This window comes from Rana temporaria, chromosome 10 (genome assembly GCF_905171775.1).
Source record: "Rana temporaria chromosome 10, aRanTem1.1, whole genome shotgun sequence".
In the NCBI taxonomy this organism is placed as follows: Eukaryota; Metazoa; Chordata; class Amphibia; order Anura; family Ranidae; genus Rana; species Rana temporaria.
Genome location: NC_053498.1, coordinates 103,495,448 through 103,516,897, shown reverse-complemented (window position 1 = coordinate 103,516,897; position 21,450 = coordinate 103,495,448). Strand labels below are relative to the sequence as shown.

At 45.2% G+C, this 21,450-nt stretch overlaps 1 protein-coding gene across 1 annotated transcript in view; it reads right to left on the bottom strand.

Annotated features, from left to right (window-relative positions):
* The window catches only part of PRKCZ (protein kinase C zeta), a 390,682-nt gene that overhangs the window by 343,284 nt on the left and 25,948 nt on the right, over nt 1–21,450 (bottom strand). The window contains exon 3 of the mRNA XM_040325896.1: nt 15,282–15,403. Coding sequence (XP_040181830.1) covers nt 15,282–15,403 — 122 coding nt within the window. The remainder of the gene's footprint in view (nt 1–15,281; nt 15,404–21,450) is intronic.

The following is a 21,450-nucleotide window of genomic DNA, read 5'->3' as shown; positions in this document are numbered from 1 at the left end:
TATCAGTTCCTTACAAACTTCCTTCCCCTTTATCTGGATGACTCACCATTTTTTATACCTGGGCATTAATCTAACCAGAAGATATGAGGCCCTCTATCAAGCCAATGTAGAAAACTGACCACTCACATGACCCAATGGGCCCCTATGTACATTTGGTGGTTAGGTAGGGCCACAGAAGACATGGGCCCGGATTCAAGAAGCAATTGCGCCTGTGTAACCATAGGTTACACAGCGCAATTGCTTACTTGCCCCGGCGTTACGAATGCTCCTGATTCAGGAACATCGTAATGCCGACAGCAGCCTAAAATCTGCGTGGCATAAGGCTCTTATGCCACGCATATCTTAGGCTGCATTCTTGCGATGGCCGCTAGGGGGCGCTCCCATTGTGCTCAGTGTATAGTATGCAAATAGCATACCAACACCGATTCACAATGTTGCGCGAGCCCTGCGTACGCAATTTACGTAGTTTCCGTACGGCGTGTTTAGCGTAAGGCTGCCCCTTCTAATAGTAGGGGCAGCCAATGCTAAAGTATACCCGTCGTTCCCGCGTCGCGACGTTCGAATTTTACGTAATTTGCGTAAGTGATTCGTGAATGTCGTTTCATGGTGTTTTTTTTTTTTTTGGTCTGTACGCTCAGCATACAATAGTGTAAGAGTCGGTTCACACTAGGGCGACACGACTTCCAGCGCGACTTTCAGAGGCAACTCCGACACGACTTGAGCATGAACCACAGGGCGATCTGGGGCGATTTACAAACACGACTTGAAGTCGTCTCCAGGACAGGAGACTTTCCAGTGGCCAATCAAACAACAATCAGCTCTAGGGGAGGGAGGGGGAGGGGGGAGGGAGAGGTTTGCCTGAGAAATGGTATGTGTATCTTCCTGGAAAGTCACTTCAGTTAAGGCAGTGATCAGACTTGGATCAGACTTGGAGGCGACTTCCATTGAAATCAATGGGTACAAATCGCCTACAAGTCGGATTAAAGTAGTACAGGAACTTCTTTTGAAGTTGGAGCGACTCGAGTCGTGTGTATTAACATCGCTCCCATTCACTTGCATTGTTTTTCTCGACATCGCGACTTGGGACGACTTGAGGCGACTTCAAGTCGGATCCCAAGTCGCCCCAGTGTGAACCGACTCTTAATGTTCATATGCCTGTGTCAGAAGTTTCTCTTTGTGTTTAAACATGAGGCATGCAGCATGACACTGCACAGAATAGTCGTCTGAGAACTAACATTTCCAATGAAGAAACAATATATCCCACAATCCCCGTCTCTCAGTGGAACACTGATGCCCGGTGAGAGCTACACAGTAATTAGATGTGCAACAGATTACAGACAGCCAGAATAATTTACAGAGCTTACCATGCTGGAAGAGATGATGGTTTGTCATCATCAGATGTGTACTCATCACATTTGTATGCAGCACAGGAAATGACAAGGCATGCACTGGACACTGTGTGATCCAAAACAAGATGTCTGTCCCTCTGGTGAATAGGAATCAAGCCAAGTGGATTAATGCATGGATATAGAAGCACAATCCATCTGCCATGAAAGTAGAGAGCTGAAGCCATAACATGCAAGCCCATCATTAAAAGGCAAGTCAAAACACAGGAAATAACTACACCAAGCCTCATCTTAGATGTGCATCTAAATTTTTTTTTGGAGGTGTTCGACAGGCAGCAAGGTGATTTTGACCACATAAATGCAGCATCAACAAGCTGCAACCATGTCCATTGTGGCACGTTCCCTATCACTTGGATGGATCACATCTGGCGTCAGTGCTGCTCAATGAACATGACAAGGGAAATCATTTTTGCAATGGTTGCGAAGCAAAGCATCAAGACCCCAGCATGTGAACACCCTGTCAGCTGACTTTGCAGCTAAAGGGGGGAGGAGGCACTAAAATTCAGTTCAATTGTGTTTTTAAGGCCCCAAAAGTCCAAAACGCAAGTTTAAGGGAGCACAAATACCTAGGTAAACAATGAAAACATCTGAAAGTGCACAATGCCTTTGCCATTGGAAAATCAGCACAGGTCATCTTAAGAGGTACACTTGCTATGAAGTACAAGTATATCGTGCATACTTACACATAATGACAAGTGATCCTACACCAAGTGTAAATGCCAATTTGGAAAGCCAACTAGCATTACAGTTATCAAATTATTAGCTCTTGCATCTGAGGGTGTGGCCACATTTCATTTATATTTATTCTGTCTGGAAGAGCAAATCAAAGTTTCACAAGAGAATATTTTATCATTACTAGGGCATTGCACTGCAGCACACCATCTACCAAATCATCTCCTCGAACAAGAAAAAATAGGATTTAAAAGCACAAGTATGAATAATGCCAGTTCATGCAATAGAGTAGACCTTGGAAAGGATATGTCATACAAATTACTGATTCTACTGACTGAATCACAAAACAGTTGGGCAGCTGCCACGATCAAGAAAAAGAGACAGCAAACAAAATGAAGCGACTGTCGAAGTGTTGTGTCAAGGGCACCTGCAGGAAAGATTGCTACGGGAGGATCCGACAACCCAGTTAGTATATAAAGATGATGATTAGAAATGTCCTCAGGTGGGCAAACACACTGACTGGACCAGAGAGCAGAAGTCACCAGTTAAAAAATAAAAAAAAAACCCACACATACAAAATTGCATTATTGGAAATATAGGCAGGGGAGAAAAATGTAATTCAATTTTGTAGCACTTGCAGAGCTGGAAGTATTAGAGCCTGGAAACTCCAGTAAACGGCTAAACACACATATGAAATACATTTATGTTATTCTCCAAATTTTTGTTTATACACTGTGGGTATTGGCATACTCTGTGCCTGAAAATCAGCAAGCTTCCCATAGGAATGAATAGGAAATCCACTGTAGATACATAGCCCAGGCCTGGACACTTTCCATCAGGAGGTTTTGCAGCACTAAGCAGCCCAACAGCAAATTGGATCGCAGAACAGCAAGTGGATGACTTGTAGGTCTTGCTTGGGTAAGGAGACCTTGTATTTAAAAAGTAATTGTACTAAAAAGTAGCCGTTATACTTTAATGATAATCTTTACACGATCACATTTCATCTCCGTATTGGTACATGAGGCTTATCATATTAGAGGACCAGTGGATATTGGATTAGTCAAGACTTATAGAACCTTAGCTGCTTATATTATTATTATTATTATTATTATACAGGAATTATATAGCGCCAACATATACCAGCATCTTGCTGAGCATTCTGACATGCAGGTTTTGTGTATTTATTTTACGCTCAGTTTGAATTAATGAGAACTGTTACAGCTTTACTGTAGGTGTTATGTGATTTACAAGACACATTTAGAATTTTATTGAGACTGGTGTAGTATGTCCATACAATGTTCTTCACTTACTAGGATCCTTAACCACTTGACGACCGCCGCAAGATGATATACGTCGACAGAATGGCACGGGCAGGCATCTGTCAGATTCAAGCTTTAGAATACGATCCTGTAGATAACAGTGGCTCCATCGTCAGTGCTATCTGTCATGGAGTTGTGGTCCCTGCCAAGGTCAGGCCTACCTAACCCCATTCTTCTTCTGCTGTTGTTGTTGAGGTGCAAGAACCGCAGGGCCCTCGTATGTAGCAGAGAAGTACTAGTGCCATTCATCCTTCTGTTGAACTGACAAGCACCAGTGGCCTAGCACACCCTGGTCGTACATCAAGCACTGCAGTATCACGTGGTGACGTGGCGAGTCCCATAAGTGCAGTTTAAGCTAGCGAGGTGGCAAGCACAAGTAGTGTCCTGCTGCCATCAAGAAGACAAAGACAGGCCCTTCGTGCCCTTCCTGCAGAATTCGCCAATTCTAATTGGGAGCCCACCACTTCTGCAGCACCCATACTTCCCCCATTCACTGGCCAACCCGGAATTCAGTTGGAATAAGTTGATTTTACGGCACTTGCTTTTTATTCACAATTTTTCACGGAAGATCTCTATAGATCTATTGTGGACCAAAGTAATTTGTATGCTGGTCAATTCATCGCCGCTAATCCCCAGTTCGCCCTTGCCAGAGAATTTAAGACCTTTCTGGGCCTATCCCTCGAGATGGGCATAGTTAAAATGAGTAAGTTGCGGTCATATTGGTCCATTGACCCAGTTTACCATATGCCTATGTTCTCTGCCTCCATGGCCAGGGCACGATACGAGCAGATCTTGCGGTTCATGCACTTCAACGACAATGAACTCAAGTCGCCCTTGTGGAGACCCTGGATACGATCAGCTCTACAAAATTTGGCCCCCTCGTAAACCACTTTAACAAACGTTTTTCAGCCTTGTTTACTCCCCATCAAGTCCCCGATTACATTTTCTGGCCATTTGCCTTTCAAACAGTATCTTCCCAGCAAGCGTGCAAGATATGGGGTCAAGATGTATAAGCTCTAGTCTTGGTGCAGTTACCCAGAGGCGGGCCTGGTTGGCTCCCTATCGATGTACTTCCCTTGTTACCTGGGTTTCCTCAGGTGTCTTTCCGGCCTCTTTATTTGGCTGGGTGTTTGTGTATGACGTATGGGGGGTTATGTTTCTAAACAATCTGACTTACTGTGCCGCTCTTGTACTTCTGTTTTATGCAATTGTCACATGTACTTTACTTTGTCTTAAATAAAAACGTATTGAACAAAAAAAGATGTATAAGCTCAGGCTATACATATAGTTGGTTTATGAGGGAAGAGATAGTCACGTAGAGCCGGAGAACATAGATTGTGTGGGACTTGGTGTCACCCTTATTCGGAAAGGGGTACCATTTGTATATGGAAAATTATTACACGAGCATGCCACTTTTCACTCACTTGTTTGATCATCAAATTGGTGCATGTGGCACAGTGCGACCTAATCGCTGGGGCTTACCCCAGAAGCTTGTATATTTCAGCCTTAGGCTGGGGGAGAGAGCCTGCTTCAAGTGTAATAATTAGCTTGCTGTGAAGTGGAGGGATAATAAGAATGTTTTCGTTCTGTCCTCCCTTCATGCAGATACGACGGTCCAAATTTCTACGGCGACTGGTGTTGTGGAGAAACCCCTCTGTGTCCACGCTTATAACCAAAATATGAGAGGGGTGGACCTCAACGACCAGTTGTTGGCGCCGTACCTAGCTGCATTCTTTTCAGCCAGCGGTCGGCTTTCATGCAAAAGAAATCCTAGCAGCCAATTAGCCTCTAGACTACTTTTACAAACAGTGAGAGGAAATGTCCCCCCCCCCCCCACCATCTTCCATGGCTTTCTCTGGCTCTCCTTTCCCAACAGGGAACCATAGAGCTGATCAGAGACCAGAACAGCTCCAATCATCTCTATGGCCTAAGAAACCGGAAGCTACAAGCATTTTATGACTTAGATTTCGCCGGATATAAACAGCGCCATTGGAAAATTGGGAAAGCATTTTATCACACCGATCTGGGTGTGGACAGATCCTTTGAGGGCAGAGGAGAGATCTAGGGTTTAAAAGACCCCAATAAAGAAAAAAAAAATGTACCTGTCACTACCTATTGCTATCATAGGGGATATTTACATTACCTGAAATAACAATAAAAAAAATAAAAAGTACAGTTTAAAAGCAAAATAAAAAAATAAAATAAAAATCACCCTTGTCCCCTCCTGCTCTTGCACAAAGGTGAACGCAAGCGCTGGTCTGGCGTCATATGTAAACAGCAATTGCACCATGCATGTGAGGCATCAACACGAAGGTCAGATCAAGGGCAGTCATTTTAGCAGTAGACCTCCTCTGTAAATCTAAAGTGGTAACCTGTAAAGGCTTTTAAAAATGTAAAAATGTAAGTTTGTTGCCACTGACCCCATTTTGGAAAGTAGACACCCCAAGCTATTTGCAAAGAGGCATATTGAGTCCATGGAATATTTTATATGCAGGAAAGAGATTTTTTTTTTTGCACAAAGTTGTCGCTAAATCATATATTGCTCAAACATGCAATACATTATGTTGCTTCTCCTGAGTACCGGGATACCACATGTGTGGGACTTTTTGGGAGCCTAGCTGCGCACGGGACCCCGAAATTCAAGCACCGCCTTCAGGCTTTCTAAGGGTGTAAATTTGTGATTTCATTCCTCACTACCTATCATGGTTTTGGAGGCCATGGAATGCCCAGATGGCACAAAAAGGGGATTTTTAATAACAGCTTACCTGTAAAATCCTTTTCTTGTAGTACATCACGGGACACAGAGCAGCATAGCCATTACATATGGGTTATATAGTGCACCTTCAGGTGATGGACACTGGCACTCTCCGACAGGAAGTTCCCTCCCTATATAACCCCCACCCATAGTGGGAGTACCTCAGTTTTGTAGCAAGCAATATGCATCCCAAAATTCCCCAAAAGAGGGGTGGGAGCTCTGTGTCCCGTGATGTACTACAAGAAAAGGATTTTACAGGTAAGCTGTTATTAAAAATCCCTTTTTCTTTATCGTACATCACGGGACACAGAGCAGCATAGCCATTACATATGGGATGTCCCCAAGCAATGCAAATGAGGGGAGGGAAAACAACCATGCACAGAAAAAAACAGCGGGTGCCATAGGACAAGAGGATCTTATACTGCGGCCTGCAGAACCGCCTGCCCGAAGGCTGAATCAGCGTTCCTCCTAACGTCCATTTGATAAAATTTAGCGAACGTATGAACCGACGACCAGGTCGCTGCCTTGCAGACTTGGGCCATGGAGACCTGGTGATACGCTGCCCAAGAGGCGCTCACGGCTCTTGTGGAATGAGCCTTGATCGACAAGGGCGGGCTCTTACCTTTCAGGCCGTAGGCCTGTACAATCACTTGTCTAATCCACTTGGAAATGGTGGCTTTAGACGCTGCCTGACCTTTTTTAGGTCCTTCCGGCAGAATAAATAAGACTTCAGTCTTGCGAATCTGGGCTGTGGCCTTTAGATAAATCTTAACAGCCCTAACCACATCTAAGGAATGCAGGAGTCTCTCCTTCTTAGAAGAAGGTTCAGGAAAAAAGGACGGAAGAATTAAGTCCTGATTCAAATGAAAGCTAGATACCACCTTTGGTAGGAAGGACGGATGTGGCCGAAGAACGACCCTGTCCTTATGTACAATCAAGTACGGTGTCTTGCATGACAAGGCTGCCAGTTCTGATACCCTTCTGGCGGAAGCCATAGCGACCAAAAAAACTAGTTTCCTAGTCAACAAGACCAGCGGGATTTCAGACAGCGGTTCAAAGGGCTGGCTTTGCAAAGCCGAGAGAACCAAGTTTAGATCCCAAGGATATAGGGGAGCTTTAATCGGAGGGTTAATCCGAATGACCCCCTGCAAAAAAGACTTCATTAAGGAGTGAGAGGCCAGAGGTCTCTGAAAGAAAATGGATAGGGCCGAGACCTGTCCTTTGACTGTGCTAATAGCCAGTCCCTTTTCTACTCCTAATTGTAGGAATTCCAGATTCTCCCAATGACATACTTGCGGGGATGCCATCTCTTAGCCTCGCACCATGTAATGTAAGCCTTCCACACCCTATAGTATATAAGCCTAGAGACTGGCTTTCTTGCATTAATCAGGGTGGGAATGACCCGGCCAGAGAGGCCCCTGTTTCTAAGAATTAGGGATTCAGCCGCCAGGCCGTCAAATTTAGGGCCTGTAAGGCAGGATGGAAGAACGGTCCTTGTGAGAGGAGGTCCGGCCTTAACGGGAGGACCCAAGGTTCTTCCACTGCCATCCTTATTATTAAGGAGTACCAAGGCCTCCGGGGCCACGCGGGGGCTACTAGAATCGTTGGTTTGTGCTCCACCTGAATTCTGAGAAGAAGACGGGGTAGCATCCGTAACGGAGGGAAGGCGTAGATCAGTGCAAACTGATGCCAAGGACATACTAGGGCGTCCGTCCCGTAGGCCAATGGATCCCTTGTCCGTGACACGAACTGGTCAATTTCGTATTGAATCTGGAGGCCATTATGTCCACCTCCGGGACTCCCCATCTTTGGCAGATGGCCTGAAATACCTCGGGATGGAGGGACCATTCTCCCGGAGACATCTGATGGCGGCTGAGGAAATCCGCCTGCCAATTGTCCACCCCGGGGATAAACACTGCTGAAATGCAGGGAACATGGGACTCTGCCCAAGCAAAGATCCGGTCCACCTCCTTCTGGGCTGCTTGACTTCTGGTGCCGCCCTGGTGGTTTATGTAGGCCACAGCCGTGGCGTTGTCGGACTGTATCCTCACAGGGGAGTCCTGTAATACATCTGTCCATGCAACTAGAGCTAACCGGATTGCTCGTATCTCCAGAACATTTATCGACAGGATCGATTCTGCTCTTGACCACTTCCCTTGCTGGGTCAATCCGTCCAGGACTGCGCCCCACCCCAAAAGACTCGCGTCTGTAGTCACAATCCTCCATGAAACTGGACAGAACGACCTTCCCTTCAAAAGGTTCTGTGGGACCAGCCACCAGCACAGACTCTGACGGGCTGCCTGGACAGGGATATGGGGAGATCCAGGGCCTGGATTCTCTTGTCCCAAGCTTCGAGAATTGCTTCTGCAATTTTCGGGAGTGGATCTGGGCGTAGGGCACTGCCTCGAAGGTGGCCACTAGCTTGCCCAAGAGGCGCATACACAGGCGAACTGTTGGCCTTGCGCGGCTTAGAACCACCTGGATCCATTTCCTTAGAGAATCCACCTTGGACTGGGGAAGAAAGACCTTCTGCTGCATAGTATCTAGAATTAACCCAAGATACTCCAACCTTCTTGTGGGCTGCAAGGCCGACTTGTTCCGATTAGAACCAAACCCAGGGATTCTAGATAATTTACCACTAAGCAAACTGCCGTTTTAGGCTGGCTACTGAAAGATCGACGACTAATAGGATCGTCTAGATAAGCCATAACCAGGATCCCCTGGGATCTTAGGTTGGCCAACACCGGGGCCAAAATTTTGGTGAAGACCCGGGGAGCCGTGGCTAGCCCGAAGGGCAAGGCCGTGAACTGAAAATGCCGATGGCCTAAGGCAAACCGGAGGTACCTGAAATGGGGGGTAGATTGGCACGTGCAGGTATGCATCCTTGATGTCGATGGATGCGAGAAATTCTTTTCCCTGTAGGGCGGCCATCACTGAACGAATGGACTCCATACGGAAGGAGCGAACCCTTAAATAACGGTTCAGGGTTTTTAGATCCAATATTGGTCTTACATCGCCGTTGGGCTTTGGGACTATAAATAGATTTGAATAAAATCCTTGTCCGCGCTCCTGAGATGGTACTTCCATAATCACTTGTTGATCTAAGAGGCGATCTAGGGCTGCTAGAAGCGAGACCCTTTTCTTTGGATCGCTTGGGAGCCTGGACTCCTGGAAGTGAGGAGGGGGAAACCCCAAAAACTCCAGCTTGTATCCCTGAGCCACTGAGGACAGAACCCATTCGTCGGAGATTCTGGCCTCCCAAAGCTCCGAGAAAAAGCGGAGTCTTCCCCCCACCCGAGAGAGTGGGGGCGTCCCTTCACAGATTCGCTTTAGGGGCAGCTTTAACTGGTTTGCGAAACCACGGTTTTTGATACCTGAAGCTTGCCCTTGCGGTCTGTTTGCGGGTGAACGGCCAGCAGGCCGTCGATACTGCCGGGAGGGTGAGGGACCTGGACCTGGAGAGTTTGGGCGCTTAAAGGTTGGCCCTCGAAACCTCTTTTTAACAGGCAGAGAGTGCTCTTGCCACTGGAAATCTTCTGGATATACTTATCCAGATCATCTCCAAACAACCTCTCCCCCTGGAACGAAAACCCAGTTAAGAGTTTCTTACAGGGAGTCTCTGCCGACCAATTTTTTAGCCATAAAAGTCTTCTCATGTGAACCAGGAATAAGGATAACCGAGAAGCTTGCTGGATGGAATCCTTAATGGCATCTACGGCAAAGCATAATGCCCTAGGCAGATCAGCCAAGTCCTGTGCCTGTTGCGCGCAGGAAGGTCTCTTAGAACCTGTTTGGCCTGGTCCTTCAATGCCTGGCATACTCCAATGGCGGCTACCGCTGGTTGCCACTACAGCCCCTGCGCGGATGGCAAAGGAAGATTTTAGCAGAGTTTCAAGCATTTATCGACAGGATCCTTAAACATGTGAATGTTGTCTACCCGACACGTCAAGGACTTATTGACACATGAAATGGCTGCGTCCACAGTAGGGACAGACCATTTTTTGAAAACCCTTCTTCTAAAGGATATAAAACTGAAAACCTCTTAGGAGGAAGAAAGATCCTATCTGGTTTGGCCCAATCCTGAAAGATTAGGTCCCTCAGCAAGGGATGGACCGGAAAAACCGCACTGGTTTGGGGAGCTTTTAAGGAACCAAGGGAGGATACGGTAGCCTGAGGTTCAGGCAAGGGTAATTTAAATGCCGTCCGCACCATGTCCGCTAGGGACTGTATCCATAGTCTCTCTGCCTGAGAGGCTGAGAACGGTTCCTCTATTGTGGATTCTTCCGAACCCTGTTCCAGGGGTCATCCCCCTGCTCCGCCCAAGAAATCAATTTCTTCTTGGGAAAGACCTCCTCATCTGGAGAGTCGACCCTAGGGGAAGGGGACCTAGTCCCGTTTCTTCCCGGGAAATGATGCGGGCTAATAAAGCAGTCATCCTTTGCTCAAATCACGCCTAAGGGTGGCGGCTAACATCTCCTCCGTAACAAAGGAGGGAGTTGGTTGGGTAGGGCCAGCCGTAGCACCTAGCAACCCCAAAGGCTCAACTGGGGCTAACGACCTCTGGTCTGTCCGGGGAGGAAGGCACTGCAGAGGTCTGGCCAGATCCTCCGAAACCCGATGGGGAACCCTTCTGCTTTTTTGTAGCCTTAGCATTTTTGGAGCTTCCCGCGCCCTTAGGAGCCATCTATACAAACCCAAGGTACACTCCGCTAAAACAACTACTGACTGTTTTAATCAGCAGAGACCCAAAAAACACCTCTTTTGAAAAAAAGTGTCAAAAAAATTAATAGGTTAGGGTGCTGTTAAATTATTAAAACTTCCCATAACCTAATAAAGATGGACAATACAATGCCCCAAGGCTTGCAACTCACACAAAATGAGCTAAGTAAAGCCACCTTTATGCTGATCTGGGTTGAGCCGTGGGTAGCAAGGCTCAGACTGCTGCAAGTACACCGGCCTTTTAAACAAGAAAACGAGCCGCAGGCTCTTTAAGAAAAACGTGTACTTCACCAGATCCACCACCGGGTGTCACTCTCCCTTTGCAAGGTACTGCTCTCACGCACGTTAACCTGCCGCTGCTTCCGTGTCCCACGGCGACCCAGATCGACTGCCAGCCTAATATAGGCTCTCAGAGCAGGAAGAGGGACCGCCCCGAAATAAACTCCGCCTCCTCACGCAGCGTCGCCGCGTCTATTTACACCGTGCGCGCGGCCGGCCGCGCGGCCGTTCCGGACGCTGCTGGAGGAGCAGAGACACACGTGGGGCTGCAGGGGAGTGAGACGCCCGAACAGGCTTACGGGGGAGCTATGTAGCTGCGCGGAAGGTAAGACCTCCATGCTACACAAGTGACCCCCCCTAGCGCAATAGCAGCTCTTATTGTAAACCTTATGGTATGCAGCCGTCTACCAGAACCAGCCAGGGGAAACTTTAATGGGTACATAGAAACCATCCTGTCATTCAGACTTTGTGGATGAGGCGCCCATGCACAGAGGCATAAAGCGGGCTAAACCCAGAGTCCCCTGTGGGGGCCTGCTGACAAACCAAGTTCCGCAGGCCCCCTCTTACCTTCTCCACGCCGCAGGGTATTGCCAACTGCAAGAGGCCAATCTTCCCCCTAAAACGAGGGTAACGTCAAAGACCTTCAGGTACCGGGGTCCAGATTAGAACACCACACTCCTGGACCTATATAGCACTGCTGGCAACAGGAATACTTGGTTGCAGGAAACCAGTCCTGGAACCCAGAGTCCAGCTCTCGCAAAGGAGAAGCGTTATAGGCAAAACCCCCTCCAGGACCTGGGGGCCCGGGTACCGTCCACTTTGGCTATGAAGCACCTTGGACGGAATCCGGTCAGCTTGCCCTGGTCCAGAGGACAACTATAGGCAGAGCTCTTCAATGCCACCAACACCTAAGACACTGGCGAAAAACCTGAGGTACTCCACTATGGGTGGGGGTTATATAGGGAGGGAACTTCCTGTCGGAGAGTGCCAGTGTCCATCACCTGAAGGTGCACTATATAACCCATATGTAATGGCTTTGCTGCTCTGTGTCCCGTGATGTACGATAAAGAAACCCTCCCAAATGACTGCATTTGGAAAGTAGACACCCCAAGCTATTTGCTGAGTGGTATGGTGAGTATTTTGCAGATCTCGCTTTTTGTCACAGTTTTGAAAATTGAAAAAAAGAGAAAAAAAGAAGAACATTCCTTTCTTCATTTTCAAAACAAATCAGAGCTGCAAAATACTCACCATGCCTCTCAGAAAATAGCTTTGGGGTGTCTACTTTCCAAAATGGGGTCATTTGGGGGGGTTTTGTGCTATCTGGGCATTTTATGGCCTTCAAATTGTGATAGGTAGTAAGGAGTGAAATCCAAAATTTACGCCCTTTAGGCAGTCATAAACTAACAGCTGTGTAAATTCCAGAAATTTACCCTAGTTTGTAGATGATATAACTTTTGCGCAAACCAATAAATATACGCTTATTGCCATTTTTTGCCAAAGACGTGGCTGAATACATTTTGGCCTAAATGTATGAATAAAACTGGAGTTTATTGTATTTTTATTATAATAAAAAGAGAAAATATATTTTTTTCCAAAATTGTCAGTCTTTTTCCGTTTATATTGTAAAAAATAAAATAATCGCAGAGGCAATCAAATACCATCAAAATAAAGCTCCGTTTGTGGGGGGGACGCAAATTTTGTTTGGGTACAACATTGCATGACCACGCAATTACCAGTTAAAGCAGCGCAGTGCCAAATTGTAAAAAGTCTCTGGTCTTTAGGCTGCCAAATGGTCAGGAGCTTAAAAGCCTGATTACAGTCAGTCATTGTCCAGAGCAATCACAGTCACATTCATTATTTCAGGACAGGTTAGACCAGGGATATGCAATTAGCGGACCTCCAGCTGTTGCAAAACTACAAGTCCCATCATGCCTCTGCCTCTGGGTGTCATGCTTGTGGCTGTCAGTCTTGCTATGCCTCATGGGAATTGTAGTTCTGCAACAGCTGGAGGTCCGCTAATTGCATATGCCTGGGTTAGACTATGACAGAAGGCATCTGTTCACTTTGGATAATACAGGCTGCATTTCTTTCATAGCCACAAAACTTTGATGTTGGTACCTGTTCTCCCTATATCATACTGAATCACTGTCAGGTATCGTTTTTTGGTGTTTTTTTTGTATGTATTTAGAAGCAGATGGCTACATTAGCCACAGGGAGCTGAGAGTTAAAGTAAACCTGGACTATATTAAGGATGTAATGCCAAATTATAGTGACTCTATATTGTTTTTTGGTCAATTTCAAGGCCCCATGCAAACAAGATGCTGTTAAACACGTGCTCAGAGGCAGTTGGACACTTTTTTCAACTGCCCCTGAATGCATTCATTTAATGTGATCCTATGTGTCCATGCACACAGTCTCGTTTTAAGGCAGTTGCGTTTAAACTCGTTTTTCCAGAAGCAAAAAAAATGGGTTCAGACGCAAAACGCGGCACCAGCATTTTGCTGCATTTTCGTTTATAAGCGTTTTTAAACCAGACCTATTTTTTTTACATTAGAAATCTAAACAATTATGGCAAATCATGAAAAACCATTAAAAATATATAAAAAAAATTGCTTGCATTGCATTGTGGACAATCCACTTTGTGGCAGGTGACGTGGCACGTGGACAATCCACAACTTGTGGCAGGCGACGGGGCCACTGGACAATCCACAACTTGTGGCCAGGTGACCTGGCCAGTGGAGAATCCACAACTTGTGGCAGGTGATGTGGCAAGTGACACGCTAAATAAAAGTACACTGCTGCTCTCTCAGCTGCTGCTACTCACTCTGGTCTCACAAAATGGCTGAAATGGTTAAATAAATCTTCTACAAAATGTTATTACCTCTCTTTACTGAGCAACAGTATAGCTATTCAGCATACTCCCAGTAAATTGACAGAAGAGATAATATTGCCATTTTACTACCTGCTCCTCCTCTTCTCTTGCCATTGACAGAAGAATTTGTTTTTAATAAAATGGGTTGAAGAATAAAGCATTCTTCGATTTGAAGAGAGGAGAGGCTGGAGGTTGATTCTGCGGCTGCTGTATTGGACACCCAAGGGTTTAGTGTCAGAGCGAAGGAATTATAGCGATAGCTGAGACCACACTGATGTAAAAGGGATGTAGAAGAACCTGTACACAGGCCAACATGGGAACAAGAACCACCAGTATCCCACCCCCAGGACAGAAAACATGGCACAAGAGGGAATTTGTGTTACCCCTCTCGACATGGCAGCGCTACTTGTCTTTTTCCTGGAGTTAAGATGCATGCAAAAAACAAAGTCAAATCGTCCAATCCGCCAACTGGAAAGTCCAGCAGTGTATGGGCAATCGAACCACCTTATATACCAGTATATATCGGCAATGGCAGAAAGTGATCCAATACTTTGTCACACAGCTCATATCCTGTTTGTATGAAAGAGGCCATACCCTACCCCCAACAGTTCACCTCTATGCTGAAACAGGTGTGCCATTGGCCTGAGGGACACACTGACAGAGCAATTAGGCCACTCAGTCACATGTGACCCCAATAATGGACATTCACAGGCTGTCCTGGGATTGGAGGGCTGTCTCAGCCAAACTCGCACCAAACTAGGGATCTGCATGGTGTCGTAGGCTGAGCTGGGGGACATATAAGGATCTATATTATCCAGTCACCCAGCTCAACTGTTGATTAAGGAACTGCTCAAAGAAAAAAGAAAAACAAAAAATTCCTGCAAGAAAGAAAAGAAAACCAAGGTTCCCAGCAGGAAGCTTAGGTCTTTACTCCTGGACACTAGGCGAAGAACTGAGCTGCCTCTACTAGGTTGGGAGTGTGGCCACTATCAGAGAGTGAGACTGGTTGTCCCTGTGTTTTTGTGTCTGGTGTCCTACAAGCCCAATTGTAAGGGATCAAGATCTCTGCTGTGTCCTTCAATGAACAGAAGAGCAACCCCGTTGATAAATCATTTTTTCCCCCTCAGACTACAGTGGAGGTATAATTCTGAGATTTTCTGTTAACAGATTTATGAACAGACTTGGTAGGTGAGAAATCACAGCAGCAGTGGTCCAGTATCTACAGAGACACCATTTTAATAATGCTTGTTACAAGATACCTTCATCATCAATCCACTTCAATGTGATAGGCTGCTCCTGGCGCAGGCGGCACATCTCTCTCACTTCCTCACAAAGCTCATCATAACTCATGGATGCTCCCAGCCGGGTGATCAGAATATCGCTGCAGAAAACACAGAGGAGACAGATGGATAAGACAAATACGTGTTAAAAGGAAAGAGTCACGGCAATGACATTTACAGCTTGGGGTGTTTTAACTCCAGTCTAATGATATCATCACAACATTCCACAGAATATTCATTCCTGCAGTAGATCATTCCTGATATTCAAACCATCACAACACACATACTGTCTGTATCTGCCCCCATTCATACCTTCACTGGAATAAGACTGTTGGAAATAGAAAGTTTAAGGCTATATTAGCAGTGGTGGGTCAATGGAGAACAGTTCAAGACAAATGATACATTTCTTCACATGTTAAAATGTGCCAAGATCAAGGTGAAACATAAATGCGTTCTCCTTGAAAACATTCATCTGGGAGACTGGATTGAACACTGCAGTTTGTATTTAGGCAGGCTGCCCAAAGAGTAAAGGTATCCTCCATTATGCAGAGCCAAGTGAATCCAAAAACTACCTGACTGTGCACATATGAGCAGCAATCAGATCAGATCATGACCACCAAACAATTTTTTATCATCGCACTTAGACTGTAAGTGGTACTTTATATAATCACAAGAGGATTGTTAACATTTTGCTGCTTATTCATATAAAAGTAGAAAAAAAGCCACCTGCCAATCATCATTAAATGGTATTTATCTCAAACAAAAAAGCTAAATTATCTGCTCACTTCCTCCTAAATAAATTAACTTTCAGAGCTAAACATACATAGCTTTGGATGGAGAGGGAGGGGGTTAGAACCTCTGGCAAAAACTTTAATAATGATAATGTGTTTTGTGGCAGATAACTATTGCATGTAGTGCAATGAAATAAAAATATTTACTCCTCACCTTACCCTACACGACTCAGTTCCCAACACTGGTCACAAAGGAAAAAACTGCATGTTTTTAAATAAATGTTAATACTTAATGTGTAAGGGGAATAAAAAAAAAAAAAAGTGTTAAAAATCAGCTTATACCCCCTTAGCAAACTGATCCCACAGGTCATCAGTTTATACCCTACCTCCCTCTACTAAAAATGAGTTTTAGTTTTTTGTCCATTTTTCTGTGGGTGAGATTTCCCTTTACCCTTTGTGCACACAGAAATGGAGAAAGGAATGTCACCGATAGGGACATACATTTTTTTTGGAGGCTCCAGGCAGCAGCTATAGAAGGCTCATTGAGCCTTTAGTAAGGATTGACAAAATACTTATGTGAAAGAGAAAACTGAGCTTAAAAATGTACTTGTGCTTTTTTTCGCTGGGCAAAGAAATAGGTACCCTTCACTACCACCCTCCTTATACGCCAACATTAGACTAATCACTTACTTGGAGCAAAGAAAAATCCCAGTAAAGCTCATAGTTGCTTTAGTTGGAGCTTAAAATGGTACTGAACGTGGTTTACCCATCTCCATAGGACAGCACTGGGCACATTCTTAGACAAGCACATGTTTGCTTCACTGGAAGCAGTATCAGCTGGCTTTTATCAAGTCAAGTCACATTTACAAACTATTTTTTTTTTTTGTATACAGTTACAATACAAAGTATGTGAACCCTTTTGGACGATATGGATTTCTGCACAAATTGGTCATAAAATGTGATCTGATCTCTATCCAAGTCACAACAATCACAGTCTGCTTAAACTAATAAAACACACAAAGAATTAAATGTTGCCAGAAGACCTACGGATTAAGAATTGTTGACTTGCATAAAGCTGGAAAGGGTTATAAAAGTATCTCCAAAAGCCCTTGCTGTTCATCAGTCCACGGTAAGACAAATTGTCTATAAATGGAGAAAGTTCAGCACTGCTGCTACTCTCCCTAGGAGTGGCCGTCCTGTAAAGATGACTGCAAGAGCACAACACAGACTGCTCAATGAGGTGAAGAAGAATCCTAGAGGGTCGGCTAAAGACTTACAAAAGTCTCTGGCATATGTCAACATCCTGTTAGAGTCGGTTCACACTAGGGCGACACGACTTCCAGCGCGACTTTCAGAGGCGACTCCGACACGACTTGAACATGAACCACAGGGCGATCTGGGGCGATTTACAACACAACTTGAAGTCGTCTCCAGGACAGGAGACTTTCCAGTGGCCAATAAAACAACAATCAGCTCTAGGAGAGGGAGGGGGAGGGAGGGGTGCAGGCAGGGCCATCTTTTCCATTGGGCACGCTGGGCAGTTGCCCGGGGGCCCTGCTTGCCTGGGGGGCCCCACCGGCTGCCCAGCAACTCCAGTAAAAAATTGTGGAGTGACGGGTTAGAACTGCCCATGCCCAGTTTGCGGAAATCACAGAGAAGATCGGTCCTCCACGAGTGCGGGGGGTTGCTGATGTAAAAAAATGTAAGGGGGCACTGATATAATGTTTTCCCCTCCTATATTAGTGACCCCCCTTACCTTAGTGTATTTACTCACCAGAGTGCCCCCCACATCAGAGTTCCCCTTTACACCAGAGTCTGCAGGATTCCCCCTTACAATGCAAGGGGGAACTCAGTCTGCGGACCCTGATGTAAGTGGGAAAGAGAAAGCAGTGGACTCTTATATAAGGTGGTCTCTGGTCACCAGAGCCCCCCTCCACATCAGAGTTCCCTCCTTAGATCATGATCTGCAGCGTTCCCCTTTACATAAGAGTTCCCTTTCACTGTAAGGGGGAATCCTGCAGACTCTGATGTAAGAGGAAACTCTGTGCTGGCTGGGTTATAGTAACCTAACCTTCATGTCAATGAAGACATTTTTTTTTACTTTTGTTTAACTTAAACACATTGCTAATAGCACTAGCTACTGTATATGTTTATAGTTTTAAATACTGACATTTGCATTGTTCGGCACTGAAAACTGTAATTTTAGGTACTTTTTTTGCACTGGCAGTAAAAATTGTGGTTCTGCCAGTAAATGTTATGATTTTTGTCAGTAAATTCTCGTGCGTGATTGTGTAGACAGGGCCCCTGTGCACTGTATAGCCCGGGGGCCTATAATGCTCTTAAGATGACACTGGGTGCAGGAGATGTTTCCCTGAGAAATGTATGTTATCTTCCTGGAAAGTAGCTTCAGATAAGACAGGATCCGACTTCTGAGGCGACTTCCATTGAAATCAATGGGTACAAATCGCCTACAAGTCGGATTGAAGTAGTACAAGAACCTTTTCTGAAGTCGGATCGCCTTGAGTCGTGTGTATTAACACAGCTCCCATTCACTTCCATTGTTTTTCTCTACAGCGCGACTTGGGACGACTTGAGGCGACATGAAGTCTGATCGCAAGTCGCCCCAGTGTGAACCGGCTCTTAGCGAATCTACGATATGTAAAACACTAAACAAGAATAGATTTTATGGGAGGATACCACAGAGGAAGCCACTGCTGTCCAAAAAAACATTGCTCCATGTTTACAGTTTGCACAAGAGCACCTGGATGTTCCACAGCAGTACTGGCAAAATATTCTGTGGACAGATGAAACCTAAGTTGAGTTGTTTGGAAGAAACACACAACACTATGTGTGGAGAAAAAGAGGCACAGCACATCACCATCAAAACCTCATCCCAACTGTGAAGTATGGTGGTGGGGGGCATCATGGTTTGGGGCTGCTTTGCTTCGCCAGGGCCTAGACGGATTGCTATCAAAGTAAAAATGAAGTTTATCAAGACATTTTGCAGGAGAACTTAAGGCCATCTGTCCACCAGCTGAAGCTTAACAGAAGATGGGTGTTGCAACAGGACACTGACCCAAAGCATAGAAGTAAATCAACAACAGAATGGCTTAAACAGAAGAAAATACGCCTTCTGGAGTGGCCTGACCTCAACCCGATTGAGATGCTGTGGCATGACCTCAAGAAAGCGATTTAAACCAGACATCCCAAGAATATTGCTGAACTGAAACAGTTATGTAAAGAGGAATGGTCAAGAATTATTCCTGACCGTTGTGCACGTCTGATCTGCAACTACAGGAAACATTTGGTTGAAGTTATTGCTGCCAAAGGAGGTTCAACCAGTTATTAAATCCAAGGGTTCACATACTTTTTCCACCTGCACTGTGAATGTTTACATGGTGTGTTCAATAAAAACATGGTAACATTTAATTCTGTGTGTGTTATTAGTTTAAGCAGACTGTGATTGTCTATTGTTGTGACTTAGATGAAGGTCAGATCACATTTTATGACCAAATTTGTGCAGAAATCCATATCATTCCAAAAGGGTTCACATACTTTTTATTGCAACTGTATTTCTGTACTACAACCCCAAATAGTTGGGACACAGTTGGGTAAATCCACAAAAAAACAGAATGCGAGGATTTGCAAATCTCATAAACCCTTATTTTATTCACTAGAAAATGGAAAACGTATCAGATGGTTAAATTGAGAAAATGTACCATTTAAAAAAAATAAAATAAGTAATTTTGAAATTGATGGCAGCAACACATTTCAGAAAAGTTTAGCCAGGGCCATATTTACCATGGTGTAGTGCCCCTCTTCTCTTAACACTCTGTAACCATCTGGGAACTGCGGAGACCAATTGCTGGAGTTTTGGGAGAGGAATGATGTCCTATTCTTGCCTGATATAGGATTCTAGCTGCTCAAAAGCCCTGGGGGTCTCCTTTGTGTTTTTTTTTTTAAATGCACCAAAGATTTTCACTTTGTGAAAGGTCTGGGCCCACTTAGTCCAGCTGGGCACCCAGACTCTTCTACTACAAAGTCATGCTGTTGTGATAGATACAGTATTCGGTTTAGCATTGTGCTGCTGAAATATGCAAGGCCTTCCCTGAAAAAGACATCCTCTGGGATGGGAACATACGCTGCTCTAAAATCTAGATATACAGTAGCTTTCAACATTAACGGTTCCCTTTCAGATGTGCAAGCTGTCCATTCTATATGCACGAATGAACCCCCATACCATCAGAGATGCAGGTATATGAACTGAGCACTGATAACAATCCAGAAGGTCCGTCTCCTCTTTAGTCTGGACTCTGGAGGACACATGGTTGACAAAAACATTTTTTTTTATTCTAAATTTCAAATTGTCTGACCACAGTTTTCTAGTTTGCAACAGATCATTTTAAATGAGCTTTGGCCCAGAGAAGATGGCGGTTCTGGGTCATGGCTTCTTCTTGGCATGATAGACGTTTATCTATTTTAGATGTTCACAGACAGCAATTTTTGGAAGTATTCCTGAGCCCATGCAGTGATGTCCATCACAGAATCATGCCCACCTTTAATGCAGTGCCACCTGAGGGCCCCAAGAAGATCATGGGCATCCAATAATAAGTTTTGGCCTTGTCCCTTGCATAGAGATTTCACCAGATTCTTGGAATCTTGATATTATTTACTATACAGGATGAAATATTTAATAAGTCTTTGCAATTTTACGTTGAGGAATTTATTCTGAAATTGTTTCAGAATTTTTACATGCAGCATTTCAAAGATTGGTGATCCTCTACCCATTTGTACTTCTGAGACACTCTGACTCTCTTTGATGCCCTTTTTATACCCAATCATGTTAAAATGTTGCCAATTACCGTATTTATCGGCGTATACCGCGCACTTTTTTCAACTTAAAATAAGGGGAAAATCGTGGGTGCGCGATATACGCCGATAGCCGCGCTCAGTTTGAAGCCTACGCCGACATATACCAAGCGCAGTACACTCAGGTACATTCGGCCAGGCTCGGCTTCGCTCGTGGTCACGTTCTGTGACGTTTATGCGTGAGAAGCCGAGCGTGCCCGAGTGTACTGCGCTCGGTATATGTCGGCGGAGGCTTCAAACTGAGCGCGGGAAGCGGGGGTTCGACTCGGAGACAGCGCGGGAGAAGCCAGGAGGACACCACCGAGGCCGCGGACGGACGCTGGACCAGACATGGACGCCGGGCAAGACACCTCAAATATATCCCTGAATTTAGCACCATCCATCCTTCCCTCAACTCTGACCAGTTTCCCAATCCCACACACTGCAAGATCTATACCAATAGTTGAATTTGTCAGAGCTAGGTGAAACTGCTCCACTGAAGAGGGCTTTGTTAGGGAATGCAATATCATTGCCTCTAGATTAAAGCAACATCAATATGACAGGTGGAA